The 12,572-nt window shown below is 40.8% G+C and overlaps 2 protein-coding genes across 2 annotated transcripts in view; one reads left to right on the top strand and one right to left on the bottom strand.

Annotated features, from left to right (window-relative positions):
- LOC122935592 (uncharacterized protein KIAA0825-like) overlaps positions 1-12,572 on the top strand; it is a 252,573-nt gene that overhangs the window by 54,473 nt on the left and 185,528 nt on the right. The gene's annotated exons all lie outside the window — the stretch shown is intronic.
- Positions 615-3,076, bottom strand: LOC122935586 (protein ALP1-like). The gene is made up of 2 exons (XM_044291354.1): positions 2,986-3,076; positions 615-1,502 (listed from the first exon to the last, which is right to left on the bottom strand). Exons 1-2 carry the CDS (start codon positions 3,030-3,032, stop codon positions 623-625), a joined length of 927 nt encoding a protein of 308 aa, XP_044147289.1. The 5' UTR covers positions 3,033-3,076; the 3' UTR covers positions 615-622.

Genomic DNA, 12,572 nt, shown 5'->3' on the forward strand with positions numbered 1-12,572 from the left:
ATTTTGTTTTTAAAGTTGATATGGATATTGTCAACCTTGAAACATTATTGTGCTTGTGGGCTATTGCAGCACTGGCACATGATAGGTGATTGTATGTGTATATAGCAGTGTTTCCAACCAGTGTGCCTCCAGCTGTTGCAAAACTACAACTCCCAGCATGCCTGCACAGCCAAAGGCTGTCCAGGCATGCTGGGTGTTGTAGTTTTGCAACAGCTGGAGGCACACTGGTTGGAAACACTGCTATATAGTACCAGTATTGGGCACATAAATGGGATCCCTAATTCCGCCCACATTGTTTTCCCTTGTTTTAATGGACGAGTATTAGGCACATAAATGGGATCCCTAATTCCGCCCACATTGTTTTCCCTTGTTTTAATGGACGAGTATTAGGCACATAAATGGGATCCCTAATTCCGCCCACATTGTTTTCCCTTGTTAAAGGACGAGGATTGGCGGGCACTATTGGGGCTCCTACAAGGGGCACGATATCGGGGAAAACACGCCATTGCACTAATTCGCTCTTCAAATATTTTATTTAACCCATTACAATAACCAACGAAAAATGAATATTCAAAGTAACAGAAACAATTTGAGCAGATGCAAAATACGAAATAATATACCATTAAATGGCTTGCATTTGCCACGGTAACTCCCCCTGTGGCGACATAAAATAAGCCGCAAAGTGGTCCCGAATGGCCGCAGCATGTGTGGTCCCACGCACACCTCTGCGATTCTGCCTCTCCATGGAATGGCTCAACGAATCGTCAAAATTGAAGCCATCCCTTTCTCGGACAAAATTGTGAAGAGCACATGCTGCCTTCACAACCGAGATGGCGGTCTCCAATTTCAGATTGATGGGAGAGTGCAGAACTCGCCATTTGTTGGCTAAGATGCCAAATGCACATTCCACCACCCTGCGTGCTCTGGTCAGGCGATAGTTAAAAACACGCCGCGTAATGGATAAATTCCTGGAGGAGTATGGCCTCATAAGGTGCTCACCTAGACCAAATGCCTCGTCACCCACAAAAACAAAAGGCATAGAGGGATAACTGGTGCCAGGCAGTGTGGTGTTTCCGGGAAGGTCAAGGGCATTACTACTGAGCAATTGACCAAACTCAGAATGGCCAAAAACAGCAGAGTCCGAGCTGCTGCCATAGGACCCCACATCGACATAACGAAAAGAATAGTTGGCATCACATACCGCAAAAAGAACAAACGAAAAGTATTTTTTATAATTAAAAAACTGACTGCCACTCCTCATTGGCTTCAGAACGCGGATGTGTTTTCCATCAATTGCTCCGACACAGTTCGGGAAATTGCAGGTTTTTTGAAACGTATCCGCTATTTTCAGCCACTCCTCCTTGTTTGGTTGGCCCATCACAACAGCATGAAGGACCTGCCAAATGGTGATGCAGGTTTCCCTCACAATCACACTGGCTGTGGATTTCCCGATCTGGAAGGCGTAGTGCAGACTGGTCAACGATTGGCCTGTAGCTAAATAGCTGTAAAAAATGAGTGTAAAGCAAATAATAAAATTAATGGATGTAATTTTATTTGTATTATAGTAAACATCCTCAAAAGCAAGTGGAAGAGCCTCAAAGATGCCTTCATTCGTCATCGGCGCAAAGAGAAGGAACAGAGGAGTGGAGCTTCGCCAGGTGCACGGTCCAGCTATGTCCATGCGGAGGAAATGGCCTTTCTTATCCCATGCACTGAAATGCGTAGGTGAGTCCAGGGCATACACATGCAGGAGAGGGTGTGGTATGACATGCATTCACTTTCATATCTTGCGCATACTTATGTATATTTTCATGTTCACAGCACCGATAGTAGCTGGTCGAAAAGACAACAGCAGGAGGAGGAAGAGGAGGACGTCACCAGGGACAGTGAGGCCTGTGCATCTACGGGGCCACTAAGTCCACCTCCAACCGATCCCACCCCTACATTCCAAACACCCTCACAGCCTGCACCACCTGTCGTGGATCCCGAAAACATTCGGACTCACCGTTCAAAACGGAAAAGATCCGATCGCCAGGAGGACCGCCTAATTGCATGCCTGGATGCACTTGCGCATCCTGCACCCAAACTCACTAGTGATGCCCATTTCTTACTGAGTTTGGAGACTAGAATGCTGCTAGTTCCCCCAAGTCGCAATACTGAAGCGAGGGAAACCTTAACAAGGGCCCTAGACAGCTTCATTCCACATGATGACTTCACACAGCCCAACAATGCACCACAACATCCACCACCACATCCACCACAATATCCACCACAATATCCACCACAACATCCACCACAACATCCACCACAACATCCACCACAACATCCACCACAACATCCACCACAATATCCACCACCCACTCACACATACACATCACAAACATACCCACAAACTAACATACCACACCCTCACGACACGTGGCACACACAACCACAATCATCATACAGCTATGCCTCCACTAGCATGGGCACCAACACCTCCACCACCACTCAAATGCAACCTGGCCAGCAATCAGGCGGAATGAGAGAGCCCATGCGGGATAACGAGCCACAATACCAAAACCTGTGAGAAGTGGCATACTTAATTTGGTGCATCAGGGGTGTTCTTCCTTCATTGTTAAGATCGGTACATTACCGATTAGTTTTTATGTATAAATTACAAAAGTTCTGTTGATTGGGTTAAACCCAGTTTGCAAATTGTTTGAGGAACTGTAAGATGTGATTACTTTTCCAAAATATAAAAACTTTTGCAAACATTTTTGAACTCTTATTTAGAACAGATTGTTTGCTAAGGAAAAATGTGGGGAAACTATGTATGGTATCTATATGCAAAATGTAAAAAGCATACACATACAATCCCCCCCCCCCCCCCTCAAAAACACTTGAAACATCACAACCACAAGTAAAAACTAACTAAGGCCACACTAATATACAGTCAACACACAATGCAAATGCTTTATTAGGCCACAATTACAGCCTACTTACCGCAAAGTTATGATCAGTCTTTCCGCTGGTGGGATACTGTCCCGCATGAATGTGTCCTGACGTTGCAAATGGGTGCCCAACAACCCCAGGAGCTCATCAAAGCTGTTGCAAACGAAAATGGTGAGGGTTAACAATAGCAAATATAAAAAAATGGGACCTTCACAATTGTAACCCCACTCATAGAACTATTGTATTTGTACTAACCTGGTGATGGACATCCGCGTGTATGCAAAAAATTGGTCTTCATGGGCCCGGAGGGTCTCGTACAGTGCCCAGAACTGTCCCCTTTCCTGTCGGTTGGCAATGACAGGATGGACCCAGAAGCGTCGCCTGCTCTCTCTCCTACGCCTCAAACGTAGGAGAAGGATTGCAGACACAATAGCCGCAAATGGTCGCCTTCTGGAGTATTCCATGGTCGCAAACAATCCAATCCACTCTCTCCAAACACATGAAATTGATCACCTCCATTGCACTATCATTAGACACCTTTCATATAGACGGGCCTGTTTTTTCATTGGACAGCAATACTGTCAATCACACAAACGCGCGTTCGACGCGCGTTTACTAAGGACAAAAACGAGCATAAAACGCGCATGTTGTCGCGCATAAAACGCGCATATCCAAAACGCTCAAGTGTGAACCCAGCCTTAGTGACCGCCATAAAAAGGCGTATTGGTGGTCACTAAGGGGTTAAAGTCGATGAAAGGGATACTATCTACAAACTGTCATACGGATCCGGTATTTATTTATTTATTTTCAGAATTTTTAAAGGTTTGCGCATGCGCAGACCGGAAAACCAGTTCCGTTTTGTCGGAACACTTAATGCCGGATCCGGCACTAATACATTTCAATGGAAATTAATGTCGGCATTCCGGCAAGTGTTCAGGATTTTTGGCCGAAGAGAAAATACTGCAGCATGCTGCGGTATTTTCTCCTGCCAAAAAACGTAAGAGGGACTGAACTGATGCATCCTGAACGGATTGCTCTCCATTCAGAAGGCATTAGGATAAAACTGATCATTTTTTTCCGGTATTGAGCCCCTATGACGGAACAACACCGGAAAAGAAAAACGCTAGTGTGAAAGTACCCTTAAATGAGGGGGAAAAAAAACAATTGCACCATTTTGTTTACCAATCACCATAAATAATGTGCTGACTATATTGTATGAGTTATTATGATTACAGGGACACCAAGTAATGTTTTATGATATTTAATTGTACGTATGTTACAAAAAAAGCATTTCTTTGTTTTTTTTCTCCTTTATTTTTTGTTTGTAACATTAACTATTACTTTTCTTTTACAGTAAAGAGGCCCAGTCTCCTTTCCTGACATGTGTGTTTTAGTAAAATGTTGTATTCCACACAATGACCATTCTGGAGCATTTATTCTTATGAGTCTGTTGTGCCAGTCGTCAAATATTCTTACTAGAAGTTCATGGATAAAGGTACAGATGTGTGCTGCCAGTTGGGGAAGGGGGGTGGGGGGGTCCCTGTGATTGTCCAATCCGTGACTGTGGGATCCCCCCTTCCCAACTGGCATGAATAAAAGAACAAGGAGAGGGGACGGCTCCTCTGTAAAAGAAAGGCTAGAATGTAAAAGTGACTAAAAATGTACTAAACGGTAATAGTGTTACTATAGATGGCAGGATGGTTCTATAGTGTAGTGGTACGATTGCTGCCTGCCATGCAGACGGCCAACAAAAGCCTGTAAAATAATTTCTGCATCCATTTTCGTGGCTGTCTGTCAGTTGTTTTTTTTGGCAGTTTTGCATCTATTTTTAACAGCTGTTAAAAAGGGATGAATTTCATAGGCTTTTTTTTTAACCTAAAACCCTGCGGTGCCCTCATGATACGTAATGCCCTCCTTAGTGCCCGCTGGACATCAAATGGCCACCATTGTGCCCTCAGTATGAATACTGTCCCATAGTATATTTAGTGCCCCCTAACATATATACGGCCCTTCTTAGTGTAACCTAGTATTTTTAATGCCCTCTTAGTGCCTCCCATTATACAGCAAAAAGAAGTTCTACTAATACTAAAAATCTACATGAACATGTGGGGACATTCACCCCTCTCTGGATGCTGCAGGACCTGCACTCCCAGCGTGATCATGTGATGTCATCCCACTGGGTGCGCAAGTTCTGCTGGATCCAGTGAGGAGCGAGTGTCCCTGTGCGGTCAAGTGGATGAGTGTGTTTTATATTTTATTTTAACCCCTGAAAAGCCCTTGTGGCCATGAGACAGGTGCACTCCTGTCTATTAAAACGGGGACCATTTATTGCATCTCACTGTAAAAAAAGTCAAAAATAGAACATGTATTCTTGGACACCCACTATTCACTGGCCATTAAAAAGCGACCATGTGATTAGCCCCATAGATTTTAATTGGTTCTATAGATGGCTATGTGACTGTCATTACCTAAATGCCCATCACACGTCCATTTTTCACATTTGTGTGAATGAGTCCTAACGCTTATGAAAATGTGTAGAATTCTGGTTTTCCGCACCCCTTCCCTTCATCTCTGCATTCACTCCTATGCCGTGGTTGAACTTCATGAACATACTGTATATACTTTTTAGCTTTGCTATGTAACTAGTGCTCATACGTAGGGATGAATGCACTTATCTTCTAGGCTCATACACACCAATGCAACATTTCAAAATGCAGTCCATCAACATTGTCCCCAAGATCAGTTCTCATGGACTGAATGTGGTCTGTGAACATATTCGTAGACTGAGCATTAAAAGTGCTTATTCTGCTAACCTACCGGTATATTTCTGACTTCAGAGATTTCTATGGCACCTTGCCAATGGGGAATCTAGTCCTTTGGCAGTAGCAAGCACAGAGTTGCAATGGACAGCTGTGTTTTGCCGGTTTGATGACAGGGATTATGGCAGTCCCTTGTCACATTATTAGAATTGGGCTGTTCTAGTGACAACCTGATTCAGGTGATGGCAGCAGATTATTAGGTGCTATCTGCCATTAGAACTCTGTGTTATGTCCTCTAACCAAGGAATATCTGTGAACAATTTAAGAAGAACAAATGCAGTTGGTTTAGCTAGGTATTTTTTTTATTTTTATGGAAGCTTATATGGTGAATATATGTGAGGGATGTACTATGAACGGCCTTAACTTTCAATCTACTTGCTTAATATTCTGTAGGCCCACCTGATCCTCCTAAAACAACTCTGATCATTTTAGGCACAACCTCTACATGATCTCTGGCATCAAGGTGTCCTGTGATCTCTGGCATCAAGGTGTCAGCAGCAGATCCTTCCAGTCCTGTAAGTTGTGAGGTGGGATCTTTATAGATCAGAGCTGCATCTATGAACCTTGGGAATCCATAACCCTGTCTCCGAATCACCAGTTGTCCTTCTGTGGACCACTTTTGTTAAGTACTAACCACTGCATACTGGGAACATGCCACTAGACCTAACGTATTAGAGATACCCTGAGTTGTCTAGCCACCACAATTTGCTGCTGGTCAAAGTCACTCAGAACCATTCACTTGCCCATTTTTATTACTTTCAACTCATAAACTTGAAGAACTGACTGTTCACACATGTGCTTCCTAATGTATCCCATAAATTGACAGGTATAATGTATACTATTCGCTTCTCCTTCCAGTGGTTTTAGGCTGGCTTTATATGCCATGGCTGCCAAAACCCTGCCAACGGCAACAGCAAAAGGCTGCATGATTTCCTAGGTGATACCTGCGTTTTACCTGAAAAATTGTGCACTCATTGGCCATTGCAGTTGGGTGAGGTTTCGGCTGCATGCAGCAAGAGCAGTGTATACACCCATGGAAATGGTCACCCCGATTCTGGTGTACTATCTGCAGTACTACATGAATACCAATGCAGATGAGGACTCCACGTAATTTTTCTTTTCTTCCCATGCCCTCCCCCTGCCTCTGTTCCCCCTTTGTCAGAGCTCAACGCTGTGTTCAAATACACGTTCCAGACTGCTAGGTTCATGCATAGAATGAAATGGACTCATGAGAGCAGAACGGAGAGCATTGTTTCAGCGCAGCTTAGGGAGCTGACAGTGGGGGAACAAAGGGTCAGTAGTAAAATTAAAAAGTGCCAATCTGGATCCATGTAATACTGTAAGTAATACTTCAAAATCATGGTGACAGACTCCCATGTGTATGTGGCTTCTATAGCTCAGAGCCTGTCTCTAGGACTGTCTATTCTCAGTCATGAGATCCACAAACTGGGGACTCCCAATTTTGTAACTGCTTGAAACTTTTCTCATAATTATTATATTATTATTTTTTTTTAAACCATTTTTTAGAGCATAATTTCACTTTGTAGTCACCAATGATTTTCCGCCCTTGACTAACAACAAAATAGAGACAATTGGCCCATTATAGCCTACTCCAACCAATCTGAGGTCCAATACAATCTTATAGGCTGCTCTTGAAAAATTAAGTTTGGATTGCAATAGATGTCAGCCACTGTTATTTTTCACAAAAAAATATGCTACAGGAGATCTGTGCTAGGTCAGAGCAAACTTTTCGCACATTAGCCATGACGAGGTCTGAAACATCAGAGATATAAAAATATAATATGGTGTAAAGTCTATTATATTTAGTAGGCAAACTAAATATAATCGTGTTAAAGAATATCCTATTTATTCAGATTCCCAGCCCCCCCCCCACACACACACATACATACACACACACATACATACATACATACACACACATATATACACATACATACATACACACACATACATACATACATATATACACATACATACATACACATACATACACATACATGCACACACACATACATGCACACACATACATACATACATGCACACATACATACATACATGCGCACACACACGCACACATACATACGCACACATACATACACACACATACATGCACACACATACATACACACACATATATACACACACACATATATACACACACATACATAAACACACACACATACATGCACACACATACATACATACATACATACATACATACATGCACACATATATACATGCACACATACATACACACACCCTTTTCAGGAGAATCGGGCTGTCATAATGTCATAACCTACTGGCTATGCCTCCAGACACAGAAGGAATGCAGAGGTGGCTGCACATGTGCGTGTCTCTATCTTGACAAAGACAGTCGAGCACCTTTCTCAGCTACCTCCTTCATTCCCATAACTGAGTGGAGGGGCACGCTCGACTTCTGCTCCAATCACAAACCCCAGTTCTGCTGATCAGTACAGATTCCAACATATTTACCTTTGACGATCTGGCATTTATCACCTGATATATGAGTAGTAATTTGATGTTACTGGAGTACCCCTTTAAGCAAGCATGTTAAGATGCAGGACCGCCACTTATAAAATATTTGTGTTATATCTTGTGGATCTTGTCTAAAGTGGAAAAAAAGACCTTTTAGTGCTCATTCCGGATGACTTATTATAAGCCATGTTATATACTATATGTGGAATAATGGATCCTGAATCGCTGCGGTGTCACGGTGTCTTCATGGCGCAGTATTATGTCATCACAGAGGCGAGATGAGATGAATGGCTTTTAAATATATACTTTTTTTTTAATAAATGCTAACTAGCTAAAGACATTAGCAGCTGCATGTTGCCACCTGCACAATTCACTTTGTTCTGCAAGCTGAATAATATTCCCTTATTGTCTTCAGCAGTGTGTATCATTAACCTATAATAATTTAAGGTCTTACTTAATAAGGATTTGCAATGTAGTCTTATTATTAGAGGAATTCCCTGGCTGAAGAGATCCCTTATGAGATAAACCTGCTGAAGAAAGAGAAGGAAATAGCATGTGAAAATGTGTTCACTAGACACTCAGACCAGTATCTATCTATCTGTCTGTCTCATACGTATTATCTATCTATCTCATATCTATCTATCTATCTATCTGTCTCATACGTATTATCTATCTATCTATCTATCTATCTATCTCCCCATAATTTAAACATACCAGAGTTTCAATTTCATAGCACATTAATATATCAATGAGTAATACTTTTAAATTGAGACCTACCCTTTGGCCATGGTCTGTACTTTCTAGGAATTTTTGCACTGATATACGGTATCTTTATTAGCCGGTCTGAACATTAGATTAAATCAGTCCTTTGCAGTTACTGTAGCTGCGTCTATGCTATTTAAATGCTCCTCTTTTTAACTTCAGTATACATGTATTGTGCCAAAACAATTAACAGTTACACTTTGTGTTCTGCTTTAGACCTAGCGCAGGATTATACAGGGTTAAATTCCATAGCCATAGCACATGCATTGAATGCTTTGCACGTCGCTTTATATCTATAGACCTAAATGTGTGGGAACATGTGATTGTGGCCCTTTTTTATATTCAAGCTGGGTCAGCTCCTGTCTGGAAAGTGTCCCATTGTCACCACGTCATGGCATCTCAAGATTTGTGACCTTTGCACCATGTAGATTCATGGCAGTCCAAGTGGTGTTTCTAGAGACCGGGCTACTTTTTGTCCTCCCGCTAGAGGGTACCAAAGCCTTTTGGTGAAAGATATACAAATATGGCAAGCTTTGAAGACATACAAGTATTTTTTTTTGTAATCTAATTTTCAGAAATACTATGAACCGCCAGATGTCGCAAAACAGTCACTGATAAAGCTCCTCGCCTCCAAAACGTGCCACTTATATGAGTAATACCAGTATTGTGTTTGAAGGGCCGTAACAGGTCAGTGAAATGTCCTTCAAACATTTGATTTGTGTGTTCCAGAATGGGCAGAATGAAAAGATAAACACATATTTGGCATTGACAGCTCCACCATTAAGACAACCGATGCAATTGCCTTAGTCAGTTGAATCAATCATATCTCTAATGCCATATAGCGTGAAAAAAAGTCTCCTGCTTCATTCTCCACATTAAGACTGTAATTGAATGTTTGAGAAGTATCCCTTAGAAACTGTATGCCAAATTATTGACTGAAATGCCTAAATCCTGAAGGAAATCTACTCGTGGCTTTGTAGAAAAAACTGTTTAATATCACAATTTAAAATAGTGCTTGCATGATCATCGTGAATATATATATATATATATACTGTGTGTGTGTATGTGTATATATATATATATATATATATATATATAATATTTATTTCCAAAGTAGAATTTTACACCAGTGCATGCAAATTTTTTTTTTTTTTTACTTTATTGTATTTATTGCATATTTTTACTATGTACTTTATTTTAGGCTTGCATTGTATGTTCTTCCCATTGGTTTGCAATGAATTATAATAACTATTACATATTAAACAAAACGCAAAGCAGAACTCAGTATGGGGTTAAGGTGCAAACATTTGGTGCAAGTGTGATGTGGTTTCGTCACTGTCAGTGAAAGTATGGCAGAGGGTTGCCTGGCACGGAGATGCAACGACTAATTACTTTTTAAAAGGTCACACATTGTCAATGAAACATTAAATCTGAAATCTCAACCAATTTTTACTCTACTTTTGAAAGTGGTGAAGCTCATCAAAAGTCGCACAACAAAAATTTGCCACATTTTCACGCCACAAAACTGCCATAGCAGATTGTATATGTCTTTATGTGCAGATCTTAGCAAACTCTTTGTAATTTTAAGTAGTAGGACTACAATATTCCACAAGACACCTGCTGAATATTTGTGTTTAATAGACAGCACTAGAATATACAGAATCTGTCAAGATAAATAAATTGGGATTTCTAGAGAATCACAAAGAATATTTGATGAAATATTCTACATCATTGTGTATTTACATTAATATTTCTCATAAAGGCTATGGAAACTTTTAATACATTTTTAAAATTTTTGCATTGTACTTATTTTGGGCTCAAAAACATTTTTCCAATTGGTCTTTCCAAATGTTGAACTATTTGTCGTCTATAGCCTGCATCTTTTCACATATATTTCAGGCGGCTCCTTCTCCTTCACAGTGAAATCTGACGGATTTCACTGTGAAGGAGAAAGTCCAGTTCACAGTGCCGCATAGTCTACAGTGTAGGGGAAAAAATAAATAAACTTTATCAGAATTGCGTTTTTTCCCAATTCTACCCCATTTGGATTTTATTTTTCCTGCTCCCTACTACATGGTATGATTGCAATAATGTTTTCAGCCTCATATCAGTAGAATGCATTATTTAAAAAAATATATTCAAATGTGTCCATGGCATTTAAAGGGGTTGTCCAGCTTTTTAAAGCTTTTTTTATCCACCCCTTCATTCGCTAAACCTGTTGAGGGAAGCACACCTACCTGCTGTTCAATTCCGACTTCTCTGGTCTGTCGCCTCATTGACTGCCCTCTGGTCCCCTCTTGTGAACGTCTAAAAGTGATAGACGTGCCCTCTGGTCCCCTCTTGTGCTGCTTCAGCCGATGAATGGCCACAGTGGTGATGTGTTCTCCAGACGGTATGTGAACCAGTGATTGGCTGCAACAACACACGTGACCCCCGTCCATTCCGGAAGTTTACAAGCGGTGACCAGAGCGCAGCAGACACAGTGGTGGACCAAAGCAGGAACGGGGCAGCAGGGAGCAGATAAGTACGGTTCCCTCCACAGGTACGGTGGTTGTGGGGTGGCGGGTGAACAAATCCCACTTTAACCCCTTAAGGACCCTGGGATTTTCTATTTTTGCGTTTTCATTTTTCATAGTCCTAACTTTTAGGATAAGTTGTACTTTCTATTGGCATGGCACCATTTACTATTGCATACCATGTAGTAGGGAGCAGGAAAAAAATATCCAAATGGGGTAGAATTGGGAAAAAACGCAATTCTGATAAAGTTTATTTATTTTTTCCCCTACACTGTAGAGTATGCGGTAAAATTGTCCTGTTATCTTCATTCTCCAGGTCAGTATGGTTCCAACGATACCACACTTGTATAATTTTTCTTTATCATTTTAATACTGATTTTTTTTTTAAACCTTTGAGGAAAAAAATTTTTTTTTCATAACCATATTCTGACCCCTATAACTTTTTTGTAGCTGTGTGAGGGCTAATTTTTTGCAGGACGATCTGTTATTTTCAGTGATACCAATTTTAAGTGTGTGCGACTTTTTGATCACTTTTTATTAAAACATTATTGGGTAGTTGAAGTGACAAAAAATGGCAAATTGGCTGTTTTCCTTTTTTTTTTCTCACTACGCCATTTGCCGCATGCCATTAACATTGTTATATTTTAATACTATGGGCATTTTCACATGGGGTGATGCCCATGATTTTTATTTTTTTTATTAAGTATTTTTATTTTAAGGAAAGAGAGGTGATTTGAACTTTTAGGTTTTTAATTTTTTGGATATTTGTAAAAACTTTCAAAAAATTTTTTTTCACTTTTTTATGTCACCTTGGGTGACAATAACTGGCAATCATTAGATTGCCCATAGTATTCAGTGATGGCTAAATAGCCATCATTGAAGACTTTATTTGCACTATATTAATACAAGGCTGCCAACTAGTGGCCTGTATTGATATATACATCTAATTGACTCTGAAGCTAATTGACTCTTGATGCTTCAGTCAATTAGCGCAAGGTAACAGATTCCCCGATCTCAGCCGGGT

Source organism: Bufo gargarizans, chromosome 1 (assembly GCF_014858855.1).
Source record: "Bufo gargarizans isolate SCDJY-AF-19 chromosome 1, ASM1485885v1, whole genome shotgun sequence".
Classification (NCBI taxonomy): Eukaryota; Metazoa; Chordata; class Amphibia; order Anura; family Bufonidae; genus Bufo; species Bufo gargarizans.